Raw genomic sequence first — 26806 nt, 5'->3', positions numbered from 1 at the left:
GGGACTCTGTATATAGCTGCAGATATAGTTTAACTCCTTCATACCCATTTACCTTGTCTGGATGATGTTGAAGCAGGAATCCTGGTGGTGAGTCGTATGAACGTTTTTAGAGTCAGAGTTTGGCGGAGTAATGTGCTTGGCTGTATCCAAGAATTTCACTCAATCCCGGGGTATCCCATAACTCTGGAACCCTGATACATAGACACATTCTGTAAAGACTTTCTCCAACAAACCCACCCTGAAACTTACAGCCTAGAAATCTCCCGGTCCCAGCACCCCCGTAAAGGCAAAAGACAAATAAATCTATAATATCTCATAATTTGCATACAGTCTCAGTAATACATTTTCGACATCTGGGTCCAAGAGCTGACACTCTGGGACCCCAACACATGAGTCAGGGGTAACCAAGTGGGCTTGACCTTTATTGATGAGCCTGGTTAACCCCTTCACCATCACACACAGGTATGAGACATCTGACATTTGCAGGGACCCAGCCTGACAAATAATAAAATCCCTACATCCTACAAAGACTCTGATGTGTATATCAATAGTATACTATAGAAGGGGCTATTTTTTTTGTAGAGAATTTACAATAATTCAACTCACTTTACTTAGTGCATACAGTATCTGTACTGTTTAATACACTAGTAATGAACCTCTAACCTTGTTATACAGTACGCATTTCTCTGTTTATCTTTCTATTTATAACACTGCTGCTATAACTTATCCTGCCTGTCCTTGAGTGAATCTAACAATAATGTTGTATTTTTTTTTTGTTTTAAATTAACACACAAAGTTGTCACCTGTAGCACCTGCTACATGTGGAATTATTCCCACTGCTCGCTAAAGATGAGAGTCCTTTGGACGCCCATAAACTAGGGTATAAAAAGGGTTGCATTTTCTTTGGAAATTCTACCTGTAACTGACTCATGATGTTGAGGCTTCTTGTACTTGCTGTTCTCGTCCTTTGTGGTAAGTTCCCTATCCAGTAATATACTATTTCATGGCTGGTGGAGGCATCCTAGGGAGTTCTCAGGGAAACATAGCATTGTGATTGTTCTTGATTTCAAATATTTAGAAAATGGAAGTTCAAGGTATTTGGGTAATTTTTTTCACATACAATTGTGTGAGCCATGGGACAGTACACTGGGTCTATTTAGTTTTTACCTTTAGGCTGGAGGTGTATGCATGGACCATAGTCATTGCAACCTTGAACATAAGCGGAATGTACTGTACATTTGAAATGTGTAAGGAATTACAATAGGGGGTGTGAAATAGACTTTTATGGAAAGACATGATCAAGAATTTAAACAGGCAGCTCTACCATTGTGAGGCAATTACAATTAAATATAATATTGATTAAACTATTTGAAAGAAAAGCAGGCAATCTGGTAAGATCAGTCAGACCATTTTTATAGCATAGGTTAAGAATGGGGGACCTACTTTAAAAATGTAACATTGAGCTATATACCATGATATAATAGTATCCTTTAATTAGTAACATAATTTGGGCCCAGAAAAGGGAATCATACAAATTATTGAGCAAACTGTATAAATGCACGGTCAAATGCCTTAGCAGCAGAGCTTCTCCTTGAATCAAGGATATTTATTATTTTCCAGAAAGATTAACATTATTTTTTTTAATTGTATGTATAGATTGCAAACTGAATTCATTATAATACAATAATCAGTTTTATTAGACTAGAATAAATGTAAGAATTGGTGGAATTGCATAAAAAATAGTATAAAAATCATGAGCTACAGATCTAACAGATGAAAAGCATGCAATACTAATATTCAAGCAGAAAGTGAGAGATCCATATTAAAATATAACACACTTCCTCTCTAAAAAAAAAAGGAAGAAAGATGGAAATACTGTAGAAGACATATGCAATAAAAAGTAGACCTGTGGTGTTGAGCACCAATCCAGCAGTGATACTATTCAGCTCGTTTAATGAGGTGACTTCATTTTCAATGCATAGACATTTACAGTTTCCATTTTCCCCCAAAGGACATTGTTATGAAGAGTCCCAAGATGAAAATGGACGTGTGATTGGAGGATCTAATGTAGCACAAAACACATGGCCATGGCAGGTCAGTGATGGTCCTAGTAAATTGCTCACAGTTTGTCACTTTTAGAAGACATAGGTCCACATAGTCTGAAGGGAATCTGCCCTTCCTAATTCTGGTTTACTGTGGGTGGGCCACCTTCCCAAGGCAGAATAATATGACACGTTGATGTAAACCCCATTAAGTATTTGGAAGGGAAAAAACATACAATAACTGAACCAATTAGCTAATGAATCTGAGGCACCCCAACATTCCAATGCATACATCATTACATCATAAAATAGATACATTGTAGAAAACACTTTACCCTGAAATACTTATATATCCATCAGTTTTGGTACTAGCTCTCTTACCCCTGACTTTTATTGCAGCGGAGGAACAAGAATAACATGATTAGGAGCATGTGAGCCATCTTTGGCAGTTGCTTTTATAAATAACCACTTCCTAAACTTTAACCTCTAATAAAGGACACACATTGCAGGGTGACACATAAAGGGGTTTATAGTCTAAACTTTTAGAGATATAATCTACATGTAATCTACTCCAATAATTAAGTAGCCACGTGAGAGGAAAATTATATAATTTTCACTGTACTGCTGTACAATTTATTTCTCATAAACAAAATGTTATGTTAATACAAAAAAAGAAAACGAAATGTCCCAAAATAACCCTTATTAATGTGGCTATTTTTTGGACCCCTTGGGTCATTTCTCTTTTTTTTAATACACATTAAAAGTGTAGCACCTCATACTGTATGTATATATATATATATATATATATATATATATATATATATATATATAATCAAAAAATAAATAGATGATACCGTTCTGTGGCTAACGAAATGCTTTTATTTGTGCAAGCTTTCGAGATACACTGATCTCTTCTTCCGGCGATGTTACAATGATATATATATATATACACATACAGGCAGTCCTCGGTTATCCGACACAATGCATTTGCTCAAAATGGCGTTGGATAGCAAAACATTGTAAAGCGAAACACATTTTCCCATAGGAACACTGTTTAAATGAAAGGTTCCGTTCCTGAAGGCATTTTTAAAACTAAAATACATCAAATATTTTATGCAGGCAATAAGATATGCAGCACACACATAAATTATATAGTGTATATACTGTATTATATATATAATATAACATAATAAATAGTATATTATATAGTTTAATATTATATATCCCCTCTTACGACGCTTTGCAACATTGTGTATGTGTATGGGGGAAACTACCCCATTCTCACACTCTCTCCCCCCTCCCCTCACACACACACACACACACATAAACATAAACAACATTGCAAAGCGTCGCAAGAGCGTTGGATAAGCCGTTTTGGCATTGTAAAAATGAACATAGGTATGCATTGCATAGCGTTGGATAAGCCATTCGTTGTAAAACGAAGCATTGTAAAACGAGGACTGCCTGTATATATAATGTGTGTGTCTGTGTGTGTATATAATAGTATCTTTTTGCCCTTGAGCAGTCCTTCCTTTCCCGTTTTGTATGTTACATTTCATGTTTAGCCTACCAAAGGGAAGATGCGGAAATACAGAGTAAAGTTAGACACTTCCAAATTGTAAAAGAATGATCTGTTTAGTGATCTAGGATCCGGAATATATTTTGGATTTCTTGTTTTACTTCCAGCAACTTGGTAATATTCTTCTTTAATTATTTCCCAGGTTTCTCTTCAGTACCTCTCTGGAAGCAGCTGGTACCACACATGTGGAGGCTCCCTGGTCCGTGCTAACTGGGTTATGACAGCTGGTCACTGCGTGGACAGGTAGTGGCTGGAAATGAGAAACATGTCTGGGTATATAGATCTATGAAGTAAAGCTGGTATTTCTTCTGTTAAATGCTTTACTACAGTTTATAGCATTGTGGTACGTTGAGTACTGTATGCCTACAGTGTTTTTAATGTTGTAGATGATAAGGATATAAAGTGACTTGTCCAAGGTCTCAGGTTGTTTTCAACCCAGCAGTTTAGGCAAACATTGGGTCAGTACTGATAATACATTAAATCATGATGCCTATCTCTCTCCCTGTGGAATAGGAGCGTTTCCTTCCGCGTGGTGTTGGGAGATCACAACCTTTACCAGGGTGACGGCACTGAGCAGACCATCTCTGTGTCGAAAGTCATAAAGCATTCTGGCTGGAACCCCAACAATCTTGCAGCTGGGTAAGAGATGGATAAAATCTAACTCGGAAGGAGGACATTTGGGGGCTGCAACCTTTACTGGAATTGTATAGGACCATCAGATTTTCCAGTCTGCCAGGAGAATACTACTGAGTGACGGGATAAAGATAACAACTTTATTACCAATCAAAAGTTGTAACTGTAAACTTTCTGGAGGCAGGTTATTCATAAGGACTGAGATACTGTATGTGCATTACTGAACACAGAATGTTACAGGCACAATGGATCACAACCATAAGCAGATCACTACAGATGTAGCAGACATTAATGCTCCTGCTGGTGCATTGCAGCAGGACACAAACATCATGCCAGCGGGAGCAGACACCATAATCTAGTAATTAGCCTCGCTTGTGCCTGCCAGCTGCGCAATAAAGCCTGCTACATCTGTACCTAATTCTGGTTGTGAAAAATAAAAATGACATCTGGCATATTTTAAAGGCGTACCCATACTGTCCATTCCTCCTCTATACAGCACTTGGAGAGATACCTGTGAACACACCTGAGAAATAATCATATGTAACTCATTTGTATATTTAAATTATATATCTCTACATATGTTTAATACCGTAAATTAATTTTTTGAGAGGTATATAAGTCAATAGTCTCTCCCTCTCTCCTTGCAAACTGTTTCAAAATTACATTTTTTGAAGTTGTACAAAAACTGCACATTTTGCCAGGTTCACAAACATAGGGAAAAGTTTGCACATCTCTATAGACGAGAACACAATTTGCTGTTAGCAAGGCTGTCATACATTTCAGAAATGCGAACCCCTCCACATTAACAACATAGGATCACCTACCCAGAGGGGTGCAGGAATAAATAGTATAAATATACAGGTGATTTTGTCCCTGACTGCAGCAATAGTTAGAACATTTTAGTTTATAGAACTAATTATATAATATGTAATACTGTAAATATTAAGTAATGTATAAATAATTAACTGGCCCTCACCATTCATCATATTTAGACTTCGGTGATGCTACCTTTATTACTTATGATTCTTCTTCTTTGTTACAGTAATGATATTGCACTCCTCCGCCTGGCCTCCAATGCTGTCCTGAACAGCGCTGTGAATCTGGCTACACTGCCCAGTGATGGAGCTGTCCTGGCCCACAATTATGCCTGTACTGTTACCGGATGGGGCCTGACAAGCAGTAAGTATTTTCTGTTAGAAGAATTCTCGTGACACAATAAGTATTTTTCAGGGCCCATCTGTCAATGCTATCCAATGGAAACAAAAGCCATTATGTTAAAACAAAGCTGAGGCAGAGGGAGCTCATGCTAGCATACTGTGGTCTCCAGGCATCCAGGATGATCCAGATGGTACACACACACAGGTGGTCCACTTATCAGATGCAAATTCTAAGGCTGCAATTATAGTGGTGCGTGCGCCGCTGGAACAAATGAATGTACAGCAATGAAGCCACACATAGTGCGCACGACTGTGTGTGCGACCAAGCGCTACGGAGCGACACAAAGCAGAGGAGACAAATTGAATTGTTATTGTAGCACGAGAGCCGTATCGAAGCCGCGTCACGTGAGCAGTTCAACCAATGAGGGTGAACAGCATGTGACATCACCGCCACGCCTCCCTGTTGCCTCCCAATTGCCTCCAACCTAGTTTGTTTCACCTGCGCGCCTTGCGCTCGTGACATCATGCACTCGCGCACGTGCGTGAACGCAGGCAATATAATCATGGCCTAATAAAGCAGTGCAAACGAAAAACACTTACTCATATATTCTAACCCTTTAGTGTCTTTCAGGAGACCTTCATTGCACATTTTCAAGCACACGTACCCTGCACCATATGCTAAATCCCCACTAATAACTCCTGCATCATGTCTTATTCTCTCAGAAGTCCTAACTACCATGGGATCCTTGAATGAGAAAAGCAAGATGTTTACTCTTCTTTATTCTAAAGTATAAACCATTAATAGTTTCCCCCTACTGGAACTATATGACTAGCCTGTGAAACGGATATATTCATTTGTGCATGTTAGTTTTCATCTATTCCATTCAACCCTCTACATTAGAAGCCAATGTCAAACCATTGCATAGTTTTAATATAATTGAACTTTGACCAGTCACTCATGACACACACACAAATCTCCCATTAATTACAGCACTGAGTGCATTGCTAACATAATTTTTTCTTGCAGACAATGGACAGATTGCCTCTATTCTTCAGCAGGCCCCTCTCCCTGTGGTTGGCCACTCAACCTGCACCAGCAGCTCCTATTGGGGTGGCACAGTCAAGACCAACATGGTGTGTGCCGGTGGTGATGGAGTCCGTTCTGGATGCAACGTAAGATATTGATTGATGCTTTCTTAATCACCTTCATGACCACATGAACCTGGCACAAGCTCTTTCACATGGTTACATAGTTACATAGTTACTTAGTTACACAGTAGATGAGGTGGATAAAAGACATATGTCCATCAAGTACAACGTATGTTAAACTTAGATGACAGATACTTTATCCTATATTTGTATTTACAGTATTTTCATCCAGAGGCAGGCAAACAAAAAGCTCTAGTGAAACATTATCCATTGGTGTCTCATAAGGGGAAACAATAATTTCCTCACTTACTCCAATAATGGCAATCAGATTACTCCCTGGATCAACATCCTTCCCATGTTTACTTATTTGGTATATCCCTGTATACTGTACTTGTCCGTTAAAAAAAGATGCCAAACCTTTTTTTTAAGAGATCTATTGTATCTGCCATCACAGTCTCCATGGGTAATGAATTCCCCATTTTAATGAATTCCCCATTTTAACTGCCTTTACTGTAAATAACCATTTCCTTAGTTGCTGGTGAAATATCCTTTCCTCAACCCTTAAGGAATGATCCTGTGTCGTTTGTACCACCCTTTTGAAAGCTCCTTGTATTGACCCCAAATATATTTGTATATAGTTATGATATCCCCTCTTAGACGCCTCTTTTTTTGATGTAAATAAATCTAATTTAATAATAATAATAATAGCATGTTCTTGTTTAGCGCTGCTAGTTGTACGCAGCGCTTTACAGAGACATTTTTGCAGGCACAGGTCCCTGCCCCGTGGAGCTTACAATCTACGTTTTTGGTGCCTGAGGCACAGGGAGATAAAGTGACTTGCCCAAGGTCACAAGGAGCCGACACTGGGAATTGAACCAGGCTCCCCTGCTTCAAACTCTCAGTGCCAGTCAGTGTCGTTACTCACTGAGCCACTCCTTCTCCCATAATTTATCTAGCCTCTCCCCATGTCAGATTTTCCATCCCCTTTATTAATTTGGTGGCTCTTCTAGGCACTTTTTCTAGTTTCATAATCTCTTTTTTATGGTGTAATGCCCAAAATGGTACTCCATATTCAACGTGTGGTCTTACTAATGCTTTATACAGTGCCATAATGATGCTTATTTTCCTACCATCCAAACCCTATTTGATGCAAAGCCATCCAGCTTAGAAAGAATTAGACTGGATGCACCCAACAGTTCATCACCCTAAACCATAGGTCTCTAAACCTTGTTTAATAATATTGTTACCAAAACATTGAGAATTCTGCCCATTCCTATGCATATACTGCACACCGGGGCTTCTGCCAATTCACTATCCTTCGAACACTACATACTTTCTACATATAAGAGTTAAGTTTTGTTGAGAGTCCTGAATGGTTAAAAAAGAGAATGGTAACCTACCCATTAACAGTTAGTAACATTGCACAATACTATCATTTAAATAAATGCAAAAGGCAGAGGGAAAAACAGAAAAAAAATCTAAAAAGCCTCAAATTTGTTATGGGTATATTTGATAAAAATAAGATGGACAATTTTAAATGAGCGTTAGCTAGTATTTCAAAGATTAATCTCTGTCTGGTTATAGCCATGATCCCACCACTGTACAGTAAGTTGGTCATGCACAATAGCAAATGGAAGATAGTGAGCAGTAAAATATATACTACAGTATATTGTCTCCTCAACTCATCTCAATCATAAACAGGCAATCCATGCCATTTATTTTTCTTTTCGTGTTTTTTTTTAATATACAGGATTAAAGCAGAGGGTCACTGGAACTGAACCCCATTAATTTCAGCTCCGGGGACCCCCTGTGTCCAGAGTTACTTACCTCCGTAGGGAGTGGCGATTGCAGCTCCAGGGTTCACATTATGGTTGATTTTCAAAGCTCTAACAGCCTGCGGGCCAATGGGAAGCTGTGACGTCACCTGGTGCGGCTTCCTATTGGTCCATGTGACGTGGGAGCTTTAAACGGCAGAAAACTACAGATACCAGCACCACCTTCAGAGGTAAATATTTCTGGAAGCAAGGGGTCCCCGGAGCTGAAATGAATGGGGTTCATCTCCGGATACCCCATACCTCAATCCTGTATTAAACAAATGGAAAACTTGTGTGGGGGGGGTGGGGAGGGGAGACTTGCTCCTTTAAGCTCTGGTTGGAATTCCCTTTAAGCTCTGGTTGGAATTCCACTCTTCATGTTTGAATTTAAAGTGTTCTAAACTTTCAAAGCAATGTAAACATTTGATAATCAATATGTTCTTTTAATCAAAACCATTGTCTGAGATTGATCTTACAGTATTGTCTATTGTCAGCTACTGTATTTTATTGGGTTATTGCATTCTAGGGAGATTCTGGAGGCCCTCTTAACTGTGCTGTAAACGGAGTGTACCAAGTCCATGGTGTGACCAGTTTTGTGTCCTCCCTCGGATGCAACACCTACCTGAAGCCAACCGTGTTCACCAGGGTTTCAAACTACATCGCCTGGATCAACAATGTGAGTTACTATTCCAAGCAACAGCCAAGGATTTATTTTGGGCAAATAGCATAAAAATGGTCACACTTTTTCTTTCTCTCATTCTTTTTCTTTTACTTACTTCATTCTATTATCCTGATTGCCCCAGCTATCTATCACCTATTTCAACCTTAGGTTCTTTAGGTGCATGAATGGTAATATCTACTATAATATACAATAGCAATAAATAAGAGTTACAAACTAAGTAGCTAACAAGCACTTTATTCTCACTTCTTTCAGACAATGAACACCAACTAAACAGATGAGACATTATCAAGGAAAAGACCCGCCGACATCTATTAAATATGTTGTACTTACTTGTACTTAATTGGGATTTGGTTCCTCGAAACAAAATGCTAATAAAGAAATGATTAAATATCAGGACATGTCATCTGTGTTTTGTTTAAGCTTTATTTATATATAGTAAACTTCATAATTAAGTAACTTACATGTGACCCAGATCCTACGTTTCAAAATTAGCCTAAATTAAAAAAAATTAATTTGGTCGAAATGATGCAAAATAATTCGTTTCAGGGATAGGGCAGAGGAGGAGGAGTATGAGGGAGGGGCAATACAGAAAGACCACCTGGTGTTTGCCATTTTTGTAATCTGGAAAAATGAGTGTCCCCATCGTTCTGGTCCGAAATTGGGCTCTCTTAACCAGATTGACTTTCTTTGTCCCCCAAAATGTCCACCTCAATCCAGATTAAGGGTAGAAAGAATCAATTAAACTTACAACAACAACACCCAGAACTGCACCTGCCCACCCCCCTTCTCCTCCTTCTCTGAAAGCTACAGTACACAGAAATATGTGTAGTATATACTCCAGACACGAACATTTAACCCAGAAATAAGTTAGCTAGAACTCTAAAAAGTAGTTTTAAATTAGTTTTAAAGAAATACATTTATGCATATATAGCCCATAGTCGCCCCCCCCCCCCCCCCCAATCGCAGATCAGGTCCCCATAGGTGTTCTGGGATCTGGCTAGATGTCTCTGTGTGGTGCATACCTGCTGGCAACAGGAGGGCCTGAGACTCCCGCGATGACATGGGGTACAACAGGAACAGGTTACTGGGATGAATGCCTTCGTTCTCATTCAATGGTGCAGCGCCTCCATCTGTAGTAAGCCCCAGGGATGCGGGGTGGAATCCCTACCACAGAAATCCCCCTCCCAGGGATAGAGAGATTCCAGTCTCACAAAAGGTTATCCTTAAAACCAGCAGTCTCTTTATTCTCTTGGACAGCAGCAGCAGCAGCAGCAGCAGCAGCTGACAGGTACAGTGATGCACAGTCCACTACTGTTCTCCCTTGTGATGGTCCCTGCCGCCACTCTGGACCAAAGGGCATCCAGAGTGGGGCTAGCTCTTCCCTCACCCCCTAAGCAGGATGAGAGGTACTTGATATTATGAAAGTATTCCGATTAGTTATAATTCTAAGTGTAGCCCCTTCTAAAACCAGGCCTGGTTTTATGCATGAAGGCTACATTCTATGCTGGCAGTGTGGGGGGGGGGGGGGGGGGTTAAACCCTTTGCACTTAGTCTTGCATGAGAGCTTGCTCAGAGCTAGGCTACAATGTTGCAGCTTCCTAGCACATGAGGCATAACTCAGAGCTAGGAAGATTCTAGTAGCTCATGTGACCAGTGATGTGATGCTGTGCAACACTTTGTTTTGCCCAGAGACTTGGGAAGGAAAGTTTCACACCCCCAGGGTATATAAATTGGGGGACCGCCCTTTAGGATCAGGTGTGTCCTGGGTCCTGAGTGAAGACAGGCCTGAGAAGGTGAGATGGGTTAAGTGGGGACCAGTTGTGGCATAGTATAGACCCAGGGAAGGCAAGCAGAGCAGCAAGCCATATCATCAGGCAGAAGAATAAAGGGGAAGCCTTTCTCCTTGCACAGAGCCTAGAGTAGGTAGATTCCTAACTATGGGGTCCTGGAGCTAGGAGACCAAGAACAGCTACCCTAACGTGGGAGGGGGTGAAGCCAGCCTACACGTGGAAGGGGGAGTGTGAGGTGCTAGTTCTTATGACCTACAGGGAGCTAAAACCTGTCCTGATTGTTGCTGTTTGTTCATGCTGATCCTGCTAACAATAAACCTCCACCAGTTTGCAAAGTTCCTGGCAGTCTGTGATAAGTTACTGAACTACAAATTCCTGCAAGGGGTCACCCTTGCCTCTGACAGAGCCCTTCAAGTGGAGGCGTGCAACCTATCATGGGAAAGAGAATATCTACCCTCCAAGCTCCCTGCCCTGCAGAGGCCCAGGCTCCTGGATACCTGCAGGTGAGCACCACGAACACCATATCCCCCTTCTATCTCCCTTAGGAGGGGGGGGGGGGTTGGGGGCGTTACATTAGAATAGAAAACTCTTATTAAATTAGTTTTTACTGGAACAAGAATTATATTGTTTTGTTTTCTCCCCCAATGACAAGATGAGGTGAGATTGCTCAGTTTTTCAAACCCTGTGTGCCAGGGGCAGAATCTTTGTAGAGGAATATGGTTGTCCGGGGGAGTTGTTAAAACTTGTTAGTAGCAGGGATGTGGACATGGACTAAGGCAGGCCTGCACAACTCGTAAAGTGCGAAGGGCCGAACTGCTCCAAAGAAAAAAAAATTGGGCCGCACAGGTACAGTAAAATCGTCGTCGTCGTCGTCGTCGTCGTCGTCGTCGTCATCATCATCATCTCTCCTCCAGCACCTCTCATCATCATCCTGCACCTCCCATCACTCTCCCCATCACTCTCCACCCCTGCACCTCTCATCACTCTCCCCCCTGCACCTCCCATCACTCTCCCTCCCCTGCACCTCCCATCACTCTTCCCTCCCCTGCACCTCCCATCACTCTCCCCCCTGCACCTCACAAGGAAAACAGAGTCAGCCGCATGGGTAAAACAGCATTTATTATTCAAAACCCATCATTTATTTACAATTTTTACTTGAAACAAAATTACATTTAAAATACTTTAATTCAAATTAACTAATTTCCTAAACATCTGAAACTTAGGGCCTCATGCACTAAGCGCCGAAAAAATGCTCTCGGTAAGTGTTGCCGATAGGCATGATTTTGGCGATTTGCCCTCGCAGTATTCAGTAAGGGCCGAATCCATGCCGATCCCTGCCGAATCTCTGCGAAAGCAAAACGCCGATGAGACGGTGATAATAGAGCCTGGCTCCCGATAGCCTGGCGATAGGCCGTTTCTGCTGATATTTGTTTGCAGCAGAGAGAGACCCGCCACTCTCTCTGTGCAAACATCGGCACATTAAAAACATATCAAAACAACTTTTACTCATAGTGTACATGTGCAGGGGGTCTCCGGAGCTGAACCGCATTGGTTTCAGGTCCGGGGACCCCCTGCTTCCCAAGATATGAGGTGCCGGTATCCCCTGCATTTAAATATCCCGATCACGTGTCCGCGGAATGTAAACAAAGCAGAGGGATACCGGCACCCCCTAAAGTGGCCTGTATCTCGGGAAGCAGGGGGTCCCCGGACCTAAAACCAAAGCGGTTCAGCTCCGGAGACCCTCTGCACATCTACACTATGAGTAAAACACACATATAAATAAACAATCATTGCTTACCTTTGCGGCTATGTGCTATGGTAACGAAGCAGCATGAATTTATTTTTAATAATAGTGTACTGTAAGCAGGGGTCCCCTGAGCTGAACCGCATTGCTTTGTGGACCAGGGACCCCCTGCTTCCCGAGTTACAGGCCCCGGTATGTGTCATCGGGTGGCAGTGTCGCCGCCATCTTTATAGCATTCCATACGCGCCGTGCCTACTATAAATATGGCGGCGACACTGGAACCGATGCCCCAAACCGGGGCCTGTAACTCGGGAAGCAGGGGGTCTCTGAGCCAGAAATCAATGCGGTTCAGCTCAGGAGACCCCCTGCTTCCGCACAATATTATTAAAATACATAAATGCTGCTTCATTTCCATAGTGGATAGCCGCTAAGGCAATGAAGGGGCTAAGGCAGAATAGCATGTTTATTGGGGACATTTACCCCCAATAAACATTGCAATAAACAACATACACCCCCTGTGTATTTAAAATACATAAACACCAATAAATACATTAAATACATATTGCACTCACCCATTTCCGGCTGCCACGATGAAGGCCATCCTCATCTTCATCCTGCCCATGCCCCCTCCGCTGCTGCAAAACAGAAACAATAATAAAACATCCAATGTAATGTCCCCTAACCCCTTAATCACCATAGCGGTTAATAACCGCTACAGTCATTAAGGGGTTAACCCACCCTCGCCCACCACTCGGGAGGCCTACATACCCTCCCACACTAATCCCCCCACCCTGTGAGGCCTAACCACCCTCACCCACTACCCACAAAGGAGGCCTACCCACATACCCTTGGGGCTAATACCCCCTCCCGCCACCCCCAGTACCCACAATAAAAACAATGCACAGCCCCACATTAAACATCATTCTATTTATTAAATACATAACCCACCCCCTGTGCCCCCCCATAAATACATGATTTATCCTTTTACATACAGGGTTCATACCCCAACCCCACGCGAGTCCCCGGCAGGCTGATGGGTCACCTGAAAGACCTACAGGGTACCAGCAACATGTTTCACACAGGTTCTGGAGGCCTGTTGGTGGGTCCCGCCAAGCACCATGGCCCCCAGGTGGTCTCCGCGGGTCACCGTGGGCCAAAATTGGGTCCCCACGGTAGGCCCGCGGATGTCTGGGAGCCCCGGGTCAGACCCACAGGTGTCAGCGGGGCCTCGGGTTGTTCTCACGGGGGTCTGGGGACTCACGAGTGCTCACTACAGGTCCACGGTGCCCCCACGGATGTGGGACCACCGGTTCTTCCCCGCACACTACGGGTCCGCGGTGCCCCACGGATGTGAGGCCACCGGTTCTTCCCCGCAGACTACGGGTCCGCGGTGCCCCCACAGATGTGGGACCACCAGTTCTTCCCCGCAGGTGTCACCCATGGAACACCAGCCTGATACCCGTGAGATACCCGAGGATACCGCAGGTGGTCTCCAGAGGTCTCACGCAGAACCAAGGAACAAACCCTGAATGTAAAATAAATAAACCTGGCCTATACATTCAATACATACATCCCCCCCCCCCCACTCCAACACCTACAGTACAATAATGTGCAAAATAACTATTATCCAGATAGGGATAATAGATTATTTGCCCATTATTAAACACTTTAACTAGCATATTAAAATAAATAAAGTACTACTGACATCATCAATAAGAAGCCCCCGTCGCCAGCAACATCCTTGTCTTTCGTTGCCCACAAAATACATAGCCAATACATAGCCAATACATTGCAATTACATTCAGATATCAATTAACCCCTTAAACACCTTATCGGATAATAACCGCAAAGGTAATTAAGGGGTTAAGCCACACTGGCCCGATACCCACCCTTCACCCATTCATTTGTACAGTGGCTTCATCATGCAATTATATATATAAACACACACACATATATATATATATATCTATATATCTATATATATAGATATATATATAGATATATATATAGATACAGCTAAACCCCGTTATAACGCGGTCCTCGGGGTCCACCCCGAGACCACCGCGTTAGTAACGGGGTCGCGCTAATTTTTTTTTTTAAATGGCCGCCGCGCGCCTGATCGGGAGGGAGGGAAGGAAGTGAATTAAATAAATAAATAAAAAGTTTTAAAAAAATGGCGGCGATTCATCCCTCCTCCCTCCCAGCCCCCTCCCTCTCCCTCCCAGCCCCCTCCCTCTCAGCCCCCTGGTTTTGCGGTGCGCGGCAACGTGTGTCTGTGTCTTCCCAGCCAGATCTGCTGCTGCAAGAGGTTAGGGGTGTGTGTGTGTGTGTGTGTGTGTATGTGTGTGTGTGTGTGTGTGTGTGTGTGTGTGTGTGTGTGTGTGTGTGTGTGTGTGTGTGTGTGTGTGTGTGTGTGTGTGTATATAATATGTGTGTGTGTGTGTGTGTGTGTGTGTGTGTGTGTGTGTGTGTGTGTGTGTGTGTGTGTGTGTGTGTGTGTGTGTGTGTGTGTGTATGTATATGTACTTCTATGTCTCTAACTAGAGGTGGGATCCCTCACATTGTTCCTGGTAACTGCCAATTATATATGACTGATGTTTGTCTAATCTCTCTATTAATGAGTGGGCATTTTTTTTTTTAATAAAATATTTATTCTACTACATTCTCGAGCGTGTACTTCTCAATTTTGATATATAGGTATCGCAGAAAGTAATACAATCATTGTTTAATATCTGAGATTGGTGCAGTGTTTATAAAGAGTTAGCAACGCATTGTACAATCTCCCTGACTGTGAGGGGATAATGTGGCCTTGGCTTGATAATTTTCTCCAGTTGCGGTGTCACCTTAACAGCAGGGGTGAGGGGGTTGGCAATGCATTACAGACCAATGTGTTGCTGACCGTGTCAGCGCTGAAGGGGTTGACACAGTCACTGGGAGAAAGCGCAGCAGGTTACACCGAGATGTGTCCTTAACCCTTCTGGCTTTGATCGAGTGATTTCGGCAGTGATCATAAAGATGCCAAAGTCCAAATGCCTTCGGTTAGACTGTCACTTTAGTTTAAGTGACAGTGATTAGTGTGGTGATTTCATCCCCTCTCCCCAATTAGTGGGACTTGAAAGGCCTGTTGCAAAGTCCCCATAAATCACCCACGATCGCCGCAGAGGTGAGGGGGGTGCTGACAGGCAGGGGGGACCTGGCTACATAAGTAAATCTAATCGGGTGTAAGAAACCCCATATAAGGTGTGTGTGTGTGTGTGTGTGTGTGTGTGTGTGTGTGTGTGTGTGTGTGTGTGTGTGTGTGTGTGTGTGTGTGTGTGTGTGTGTGTGTGTGTGTGTGTGTGTGAGAGAGAGAAAAACGGGGGCTGCTGACATGTGAAAAACGGGCTGGTGGGCTGCTGACATGTGAGGGGGGTGGGCTGCTGACATGTGAGTGTATTGTGAGAGCTGTGTGCAGTGAGTGTGTGTGCAGTGTGTCAGTGTGAGCAGTGTGTGTCAGTGTGTGCAGTGTGTGCAGTGTGAGCAATGAGCAGTGTGTGTGCAGTGTGAGCAATGAGCAGTGTGTGTGCAGTGTGAGCAATGAGCAGTGTGTGTGCAGTGTGTGTGCAGTGTGTCAGTGTGTGCAATGAGCAGTGTGTGTGCAGTGTGCAGTGTGTGTGCAGTGTGTCAGTGTGTGCAATGAGCAGTGTGTGTGCAGTGTTCAGTGTGTGTGCAGTGTGAGCAATGAGCAGTGTGTGTGCAGTGAGTGTGTGCAGTGTGTGCAGTGTTTTTTTTAAAAACGGGAGCCACGGGAAAACCGCGTTATAACCGAATCGCGGTTTAGCGAGGCGCGTTATAACGGGGTTTAGCTGTATATATATAGATATATATAAAACAAAAAATCAAAGGAGCGCCTTTAAAACAACCTGTTAACTGTGAGTAGGTCTAACTAACTGTGATTTCACAACCAATGGGGTGGCTAAGAAAGATGAATAATAAAAATAAACCTATGTTACTTTAAGATGATGCATATATATTAGAAGTGTGATAACTTTAATAAAAAATATAAGAATTAAAAAAAATGAAAAATATATAAAAATACTCAAGGTATTACAAAAATAAAAATACAAATAAATCAGTGGATTAGTCCATATAAACCTTAAAAAACCTTAAAAAACACAGAGTCCCGTTCCAGATGAACGCATCCAGGTATTAGGCAGCCCGTTTAAAAGGGATCACTACTCCCTATAGATACCTATGGAAAAAAAGAGAAGAAAAAACAGGCGCACACCTAGTGCATTAAAGTATAACAATTCAGTTTATGGAACAATTAAAAACAGACAAATGCCCACTCATCAAGTGTACACGGTAATCAAGCAGTTATGAGATATGCCCTCATAAGCCAGTGATGCCGTCCGACTCAGCAATGGTGTCCTCTCCTGCACACTAGCCGCATGGTCTCCTTCTACCGGAAGTGACGTCCACCCGGTCGGGTGCCCCGCAAAAGGAAGTCCCTCCGGGAACCAGGACCTTCAGCTGCCTGCTTCTGGTTGCTGCACCACCGGGTGAAACGGAGGATCCGGACTTCTGTTTAGCTTTGCCTCTCACAGCCTGCGTTTGTCTCAGCCCGTAACGAAGGTCTCCGTGGGAAAGTGTCTCCTCTGCCTTAGCCACGCCCTACGCGTTTCGTCATCTATGATGACTTCATCAGGGTATACCCATTGGTTGTGGCCCCACAGTATTTATAGCAAGGGAATTTGCATACACCAATAAAACAATTAAAAGGTTAATTACAAACGTCCATTAAAAAAATTACAAGAGTTAAACCAGTCCATTGTCTCAATCATTAATGCTGTGCAAATCCCAATGGACTGGTTATGAGGACTGCACTATATTTTAAGAAGAATGTGATCATAAGATAGTTCAAGTAATTGAAATGTATATAGAATACTGTTAGATATATTAAACTTCATTTGGTAACACTATTTGAGCAGTAATTAATTGTAGTCCTTTTTCTGACACCTTCCTAAGGGACTACTGGTCGCTGTACAACACCTGTGGCTCCAGGAGATCTGAGCCTCCGCTAGCTGGGAGCCTGGGGTAATACTTACACATTTACATAGCGCAGCGCCTCCACTTACCCAGGATCCCCGTGACGTGAGATTCCCCTGGGCAAGAAATACAACAACACACATACACTGTATAGATAATAACTAAAACTTTACTAACGTACATAGAGAACATAACACAACATAACCTGCACAGAATGACGGGTGTCCCTCTCTGGAGGAAACCCTAGCTACTGCGTCTACGCAGGACACTTCCCCAACACCAGGTGATCCCACCCAGTGTCCAAAGAATCCCCACCCCATGTCCCGCACTCTTGCAGAGATCGTGGGTGACTGCGCAGTCACTATTAACTAAGGGCCCGGTGGTGCACTTAGGAATATGTGATACCTGCCGAGCACTCCGGTGCTCGGGTCAGCAACTCTTCACAAAGGGTCAGTTGTAGGATGACGTCCTCTGATCCCTAACCGAACTCCGGGCACGTGGACCGCCAGGGCGGTCCCACTCTGGAATAGTCTCTGCGGACCCCAACGTGGGTCCGAACAGCTTCCCAGGAACAGTAGCAGCCGCTGTGTCCCTATCTATCTAAGTGGCACTAACATGACAGGAACCCTAACCTAGGGCCTGTCCCTGTAGTACAGCAACCTGTAGTGGCTTGGGGAACTCCTATGGGCCTGCAGGGGTTATGACCTGTCCCACTCCCCTCGCTCGTCCCAGTCCTAACTGTAACTAGCACTAGCAGCAACAACCTGCAGCAACAACATGCAGCCATAACACACCGCACACGCTGCACACACTCTCACACCTAAGGGCAGCCTCCCTATCTCGGGCCGTCCCTTATCAATTACCCACTACCCTAACAGGGATTGGGGCCTGCCTGGGACTTGGGGATCCTCACCTGGTGCAGGAGCCACTCGCTCCCTGCACCCTTCCTTCCCCTTCCTGCTCCCAGCTCCAACTGCCGTTGCACAGCGCGCGAAATGTATCTTATTCTGGCTGTCTGGGAATCCTTCAGCCCTATTGGCTCCTATCAGGCACCTGGTGCCTGCCTCTCTAGGCCTCGTGGGAGTTGTAGTCCCAAGGGACCTGTCTGTGCATTGGGGCCGCATGCGCGAACACCTAATGGTCGCCGCAACCTTTTCCTCTGCTTCCCTACCCTCGCGCGACTTCTCCCTGGCTCTAGTGTACCTTCTGCGCATGCGCGATCCCGCGCACGCTCGCGCAATGTGTCATGGTTGCCCCTGCTAGCCGGGTGCGCCGCCGGAGCACCAGGGATGCTGAGCGCTCCCTGCACTGGCCCCCACCCTCGCGAAGTGCCGGCGGGTCCATCGCTGCCTCCGGCGGCACCCGCGACCACTCGGCACTCGCGGAGGGGGGTCAGTGAGTGCAAATCAAGACTAGGGCTACATTCTCCCCCTTGTAGAATCCCAACGACCTCGCTTGGGTAGCAACCATACAGAGAGTTATATAATGAAAAATGCATGGCAACCGGTACATCACATACAACATGCATTTGTTCACCGATACCCAACATATTCGCATGGATACCCGAGGCCAGCTGAGTCTCAGAGTGGAGTGCCCCTAACTGATTGGGTGAGGGTATCCCACCTTGACTCCTGTGAGTCTTTTGTAACTCAATATCAGTCTCTACCGCCAAACCACCGCCTCCCCCTCGTAGAAAAAATAGTAAGGGGTCCTGGGTATTGACCCTTGCCGGATCCTCTGGTTTCGTCTCGCGGGAGACAGGGAGGTTCAGTCTCTTGCCTCGGTCCACCACATGGCGAACAAAACGCTCCATCGTGCGCATGGAAGAGGCCACAACTACCAGGGCGGTCTCAGCACAGTCTTTGTCCGCTCCAGCAATCCCTTTAACGGTGACATCTTCTGCGGACAGCACAACCTCTTCGTGCAGACCCGTGTCTTGAGAAGGCCAAGCTTGGAGATTCCTCACGCAGGAGTAAGTGTCACTCCTGGCCGCTGTACCGGATACCTTGATGAGGTCAAATCCGCTCCCTGGTCTGCAGAGATCTTCTGGGGGAGACACCTCCACCAGGACGCGATGACGAGGTGAGCCCATCGCCCGGGTGACCCTACCTTTGGAGCCACCAGGCCCTACGATCACCGGGGAGCTCACACCCGACACCCCTGGGGCAGTTAACTCACCCTTGTCGTCGTCGTCGCCAGGTACTGATCCCAAGCCTGGGACCGCTGGTACCTCGGTGGTAGGCCGGACTGGCCGTTGCAGGGCACACAGACCCACAGCAGGCTCTGTATCAGCTGAGATAGTTGGCTCGGGACCTGAATCTAGAATGTCCATCTGGGCACACGGCTCCTCCTTCACCTCCATCGCTGAAGTGGGGGAACTAGTAGCGGCTTCACCCGCCTTGGTAGAACCATCAGGCGCCTCTTCTTCTTTCTCTGCTGGTTCCGTAGCCTGGGGTATGATAGGCTTTAAGAACCAGGCACCGCAGCAGTCACATTGGGGCTCCCACGCCAGTGCACCTCTAGAACAGTCACAGGTGGTGCTAAAACACTGGGTAAACATTTCTCCGTCCACCTCGGTTGTCTTGAAGCCTAGCGGTAACTGGGACAGCACGGCTCCCTGAGCACGGGCTTCTTGCAGGCAGGGGCACGCTAGCACAACGTCCTCTACTCCTGGCGCTTGCCAGGACACATACACATTAGGGTGTAACCCCTGGCAGTCTACCTCATTCTCGGGGGATGAATAATCCGTTTCCGCAACAGTGTCCTCCTCCTTGGAGGGTGCTGTAGCCTGCTGCAGCTTGGGACACAGGAACCGTGCCCCACAGCAGGCACACTGGGGTCCCCAGGTCAATTCACAACCTGGGAAATCACATTTAGAACAGGGATCTTGGAGACACTTCTTCCCTTCCACTTGTGTCACGAACACCCCACGCGGTAGCTGATAGGCATCAAAGTCCTCACTACCAGGTATAGTCACGTGACTTTGTAAGCATGGACACAAAATAACGGTTACATTCACTCCTCTTGTTCGCCAGGCTCTATACAACTGAGGGTGTATTTTACTGCAGCCGTCACCTTTCTCATCATGGTGAACAGACATGGCTGATCGCTGTTCACTGTGCTCACTCACAGTGTGGGGGCGGGGCTCGGGTTTTCCCGCCAGTCTTGGACAGAGGCTTGCAACATTCTTCTGTGCAGGTTGGCAGTCAGCCGCACATGTGCCATTTTGATTTGGCGGGAGCCGCCATTTTATGTGGGACTCACTGTTAGCATCCCTTGCTGCAGGAGCCTCCATTTTGATTACAGCCCTGTCAACTACTACAGGAGGAAACTGCCAAGTCCGGGTAAATAAAGGGCATCCATCGGTCGGACCCCCGGGCAGATTCAAGAATTGGGGGCCGTCTTCCTCGCTTATGGCCTGGCCCACATGCATCAGTACGGTACTCCATTGCAAGGTGACATCATACCTTCACCCTCTGACCCATGTACAAGCTAGCCCAGGGAGTTTTCGAACCTGCGTCTGGACATCTAGCAGAGACATGCCAGCAGGGACTGCCCCCACGGCAACCAAGCGGTTGGGAGGCACGTTAACCTTCAAGGCCCATGCATAGACCTCCTGCTTTGAGAGCGCCCACATGGTGAAACAAAAATAGGACAATTTAGTAGAAAAAAAAATATTACAGGGCACCCCAGGTCTGACCTCTCAGCAGCGCCTCCAAATGTAGCCCTTTCTCTGACACCTTCCTAAGGGACTACTGGTCGCTGTACAACACCTGTGGCTCCAGGAGATCTGAGCCTCCGCTAGCTTGGAGCCTGGGGTAATACTTACACATTTATATAGCGCAGCGCCTCCACTTACCCAGGATCCCCGTGACGTGAGATTCCCCTGGGCAAGAAATACAACAACACACATACACTGTATAGATAATAACTAAGACTTTACTAACGTACATAGAGAACATAACACAACATAACCTGCACAGAATGACGGGAGTCCCTCTCTGGAGGAAACCCTAGCTACTGCGTCTACGCAGGACACTTCCCCAACACCAGGTGATCCCACCCAGTGTCCAAAGAATCCCCACCCCATGTCCCGCACTCTTGCAGAGATCGTGGGTGACTGCGCAGTCACTATTAACTAAGGGCCCGGTGGTGCACTTAGGAATATGTGATACCTGCCGAGCACTCCGGTGCTCGGGTCAGCAACTCTTCACAAAGGGTCAGTTGTAGGATGACGTCCTCTGATCCCTAACCGAACTCCAGGCACATGGACCGCCAGGGCGGTCCCACTCTGGAATAGTCTCTGCGGACCCCAACGTGGGTCCGAACCGCTTCCCAGGAACAGTAGCAGCCGCTGTGTCCCTATCTATCTACTGCACCGACACACTTTATTCGAGCAAATACCCGGTATGTACCTGGCAGATACCTGGAATGCGCCGCTCCTCACCTCTGACAAGCCCCGTTGCATTTGCCTTCCCAGCCTGGGTTCATGCCTGGCTGATGGGCGGCTGATCTGTTAAATGATAATGATTAGGATTTAATAGGCTGCAATGCTTCACGTGTCTACCAGATTGCATAAATTCATGAATTGTAATGCAGTATATATATATATATATATACTGTGCAGTATTGCAGCCAGCGGGAATAAAATGCTTCAATCCCTGCCTGGAAAATAACTCAATGCACTCGGGCAGAAAACAGTCACAAACCTCAATACACCCGGGTATACCCGAGCTCGAATAAAGTGTGTCGCCAGTGTAAGTGGCACTAACGTGACAGGAACCCTAACCTAGGGCCTGTCCCTGTAGTACAGCAACCTGTAGTGGCTTGGGGAACTCCTATGGGCCTGCAGGGGTTATGACCTGTCCCACTCCCCTCGCTCGTCCCAGTCCTAACTGTAACTAGCACTAGCAGCAACAACCTGCAGCAACAACATGCAGCCATAACACACCGCACACGCTGCACACACTCTCACACCTAAGGGCAGCCTCCCTATCTCGGGCCGTCCCTTATCAATTACCCACTACCCTAACAAGGATTGGGGCCTGCCTGGGACTTGGGGATCCTCACCTGGTGCAGGAGCCACTCGCTCCCTGCACCCTTCCTTCCCCTTCCTGCTCCCAGCTCCAACTGCCGTTGCACAGCGCGCGAAATGTATCTTATTCTGGCTGTCTGGGAATCCTTCAGCCCTATTGGCTCCTATCAGGCACCTGGTGCCTGCCTCTCTAGGCCTCCTGGGAGTTGTAGTCCCATGGGACCTGTCTGTGCATTGGGGCCGCGTGCGCCCTTGCCCTGAGCATGCGCGAACACCTAATGGCCGCCGCAACCTTTTCCTCTGCTTCCCTACCCTCGCGCGACTTCTCCCTGGCTCTAGTGTACCTTCTGCGCATGTGCGATCCCGCGCACGCTCGCGCAATGTGTCATGGCGGCCCCCGCTAGCCGGGTGCGCCGCCGGTGCTCCAGGGATGCCGAGCGCTCCCTGCACTGGCCCCCACCCTCGCGAAGTGCCGGCGGGTCCGTCGCTGCCTCCGGCGGCACCCGCGACCACTCGGCACTCGCGGAGGGGGGTCAGTGAGTGCAAATCAAGACCGGGGCTACATAATATTATTCTAAATTACGTTTTTAATTTTGATAATGATGATGTTAATAGCAACATATATAGTGTCTAAATTAGACATACGTTCATAATAACAATATTTTACTAAGTTCAAAAAAGTCTCAAGAATTGGAGAGTACTATTATACATAGAAAATAACTACCCATTTAACCCCTTACATCATTAGTCAGCACTTGTGTTGCTAAAAAATATATATAAACCGGGTTTAAGGTTTCACCCAACAAGTTTAAATATGTATACCTGTTGTTATTCCATTGATGATTAACCAATTTAATGGATAACAGTTGGAGTCAATGGTGCAGCAAAGGTTGTTACTGAGCAAGGACAGAAGAATCCTCAACATGAAAGTACATGTAACTATATCTCTTAATATGTGATATAATTATTTGAAAGAAAAAATGTATTAATGTGAAAAAAATTGTGATAATACGAATAAATGTGAATATTGGGTGTATATAACCCCGAAGAAAACGAGATTCAGGGGAGTCAGAGGAGGATCAAAGAAGCAAGGACAGAAGAAAATGAAGATGATGGTAGACACACCACACAAACACGGTATTTACAATCTTTCATCACATACACTCACTCCACATCACCTATCATTATTAGCTAAAGGCTTATCCTATGCACCTAATAGTTTACCCAATAGGTTTGACCTGTTTGTAGACTTAAACTGATACATCCGCAAGTTAACTCTGATGCGACACTACACCCAAAAAGGGGATGAAAATTTAGAATTTGAGTTTAATACACAAGAAAAAGAATGCATAAATGCCCTGACTTCTTTCCTGGTGGAGTCAGATAAATTAGGCAATAGTCCAATTAACACACAAATCTCAAATGTTACTGATAGTTTAATGGGTCCATCCTTAAAAAGAACAACACTTGGCAATCAGGATCTAGATGGGAACTCACTAATGGACCTTACAGTACATGAGGATGAACCAAATATATTGTTAGATTCCAGTTCATGCCCAATTGAAACAGATCAGGATACCTTATTGAAATACTGTATAAACCATCTCCATTTGTCCCGAAATCGACATACTTCCCTTACCAATCAAAGGGTAATTTTATTGAAACATTTTATACAGTAGTCCTTAGGGACTTAGAACAGTTGTGTCTTAATAATGTAGAACTGAAATATAAAAATCTTACAAAAGAAGAAAATCAAGCTTTGTTAAATATAAAAAATAACAGTGATCTTATTGTCCGCCAAGCAGATAAAGGGGGGGCGATTGTCCTACAGGATCGGGCAGACTATTTATGTGAAGCACATCGCCTCCTTCTTGACACTACATCTTATCAGATCTTAATTGAAGACCCCTCTGAGGGTTATCAGTTGGAATTCCGGAATCTCCTCCAGGATGCATTCACTGAAGGGATTATTTCTAAATTAGAACACAAGTTTTTGTATATTAAAAACCCTAGAACGCCCATTTTTTATCCCATTCCCAAATTGCACAAAGACACTTTAAAACCACCAGGGAGGCCAATTGTATCAGGGATTGGCTCGATGACGTCCAACGTGTCCCAGTATGTGGATTACTATTTACAGCCTTATGTCATTAAATTACGCTCATACATACGGGACACGTTGCATGTCATTGACTCCATCTCTGGTATCAAATGGAAGGATACCTTCCACTGGGTTACTTGTGACGTATCTTCACTTTACACTTGTATTGAGCACATAAAAGGTATCCAGGCAATTAGTCACTTTTTAGAATTAGATTCTAGTTTGCACTCCTCACAAAGGTTGTTTCTTTTAGCATGTATTAAATTTATTTTGAATCACAATTATTTTTTATTTGGAAACACATTTTATTTGCAAATCTGTGGAACGGCCATGGGAGCCAAATTTGCTCCTAGTTATGCTAACCTCTATATGGGACTGTGGGAGAGTACCCATGTGTGGGGAAATGCTGCGCTGGGGGCGGGTTTGGTTTTCTATGGCCGTTTCATAGATGATATCCTTATTATTTGGGATGGTGAGAGGGGAATCTTGGAGGGGATCCTGGAGTCCTTCAATGATAACAAGATGGGGTTGAAATTTACCTATAACATACACCCTGACACTATAGTATTTTTAGATCTGGAGCTATTTGTGGGTCTACACAATGAAATTCATACAAGAACACACTTTAAAACTGTGGCTGCGAACAGCTACCTACAATATGGTAGCAACCATTATAAAAAATGGTTAGACAATGTACCTAAAAGTCAGTTCTACAGGTTAAAACGCAACTGTTTGTAAGGAATCCGCTCCACGGTTTACTGGTTGCCTTACCTTGCAGACCGGTGCAGTTCTGGATCAGCTCTCCTGAGGTTTGCTGCAGCCTGGATTCACTCATCAAAGCAATACACACTCCCTCTGGTATCTACTGCAGCTGTGCAGCCTATCACTGCAACCTAGACTTGCATTCATTCATTGGAGCAGTACCTTCACACCCCCCTCCGGGGATTGGCCCGCTGGCCTTTAAGTACTGTCTTCCCATAATGCTCCCTGCCGAGCATAGTCCTAACTGGATGTCTACTGTTTTGCCACAAGCCCTCGCTTGTTCTCCTATGCTGATACCAGGTTCCGCCCTGCGTCCTTCAGCTTCCTTCAAGCCGCTTGTTCTCCTATGCTGATACCAGGTTCCACCCTGCGTCCTTCAGCTCCCTTCAAGCCGCTTGTTCTCCTATGCTGATACGGAGGTTCCGCCCTGCGTCCTTCAGCTTCCTTCAAGTTCCCGCTTGTTCTCCTGCGCTGAAGCAAAGGTATCCCCTATGTCTTCAGCTTCCTGCTTTCCTGCACTGAGGCAAAGGTATCCCCCGCGCCCTTCAGTCTCCTGATTCCTGCACTGTAGCGGAGGTTTCCCTGTGGATCTTCAGCTTCCTGGTTCCTGGGGCCTACTCTTTCCCTAATCTAGAGAGGCCGTGTCCTGGTTCCTGCGCTGTTACAGAGGATTCCCCAGCCGCTCAGGACTCTTGCGCTGTAGCACTGGTGTGCTATTCTGGTCTGCCTACCATCTCCTGTGACCAGTACCATGGGCCATGGTCGTCGCTCGCACAGAGGCCAACCCCGCGCTCCTAAGCTGAAGCGGGGCTCTCCTGACTACCTGTTGCCGAACTTTTGCCTGAACAATGGTTGCCTGAACAATGGTTATCCTGATATCTCCTGTCCTGACCCTGGCTTGTACAACGACTACGCTGTCTTCTCTTTTCCTGATCCTGCTACGTTTGACAACGAACTGCGCAATCCGGATCAGCCTGCGTGGTCTCAGGTCGGTGCTTTTACAACCCCACCTCAGCCTCGCGGTCCGACCCTGGTTTGTGGCGAGCAGAACCCTGACACTGTTCAATGGACACAGATTTCTACAGCCAGGGTAAGAATCTTTCAGGAAAGTTCCAGGAAAAAGGCTATGACATGGCAATTGTAAATAAATCATTTTTAGATGCTAGTCTTCTGGACCGTGTTTCGTTATTGGAAAAATGTAAAATAAAAACAACGTGTAAAAATGAGGCTAAATTTAAAGGCTCTGTACCTAAATTTATCATGCAATTTAATCAGTCCGCTAAACAAATT

At 45.2% G+C, this 26806-nt stretch overlaps 1 protein-coding gene across 1 annotated transcript; it reads left to right on the top strand.

Annotated features, from left to right (window-relative positions):
* Window positions 1–909: 909 nt before the first annotated feature.
* Window positions 910–9449, top strand: LOC142491109 (chymotrypsin-like elastase family member 1). The gene is made up of 8 exons (XM_075593412.1): window positions 910–972; window positions 2012–2094; window positions 3764–3864; window positions 4135–4260; window positions 5297–5433; window positions 6439–6584; window positions 8901–9050; window positions 9309–9449. Exons 1-8 carry the CDS (start codon window positions 930–932, stop codon window positions 9324–9326), a joined length of 804 nt encoding a protein of 267 aa, XP_075449527.1. The 5' UTR covers window positions 910–929; the 3' UTR covers window positions 9327–9449.
* The last annotated feature ends 17357 nt before the right edge of the window (window positions 9450–26806 follow it).

This window comes from Ascaphus truei, chromosome 3, assembly GCF_040206685.1.
Source record: "Ascaphus truei isolate aAscTru1 chromosome 3, aAscTru1.hap1, whole genome shotgun sequence".
NCBI lineage: Eukaryota > Metazoa > Chordata > Amphibia > Anura > Ascaphidae > Ascaphus > Ascaphus truei.
The sequence above is the reverse complement of the archived record's forward strand: the minus strand, read 5'-3'. Positions and strand labels throughout refer to the sequence as shown.

Excerpts from the sequence above, each read along its gene's own strand:
- LOC142491109 (XM_075593412.1), top strand. The coding sequence starts at position 930 with ATGATGTTGAGGCTTCTTGTACTTGCTGTTCTCGTCCTTTGTG. Across the intron at positions 4,261-5,296 it reads CCCAACAATCTTGCAGCTGG|TAATGATATTGCACTCCTCC; the intron begins GTAAGAGATGGA and ends TCTTTGTTACAG. Across the intron at positions 6,585-8,900 it reads GAGTCCGTTCTGGATGCAAC|GGAGATTCTGGAGGCCCTCT; the intron begins GTAAGATATTGA and ends ATTGCATTCTAG.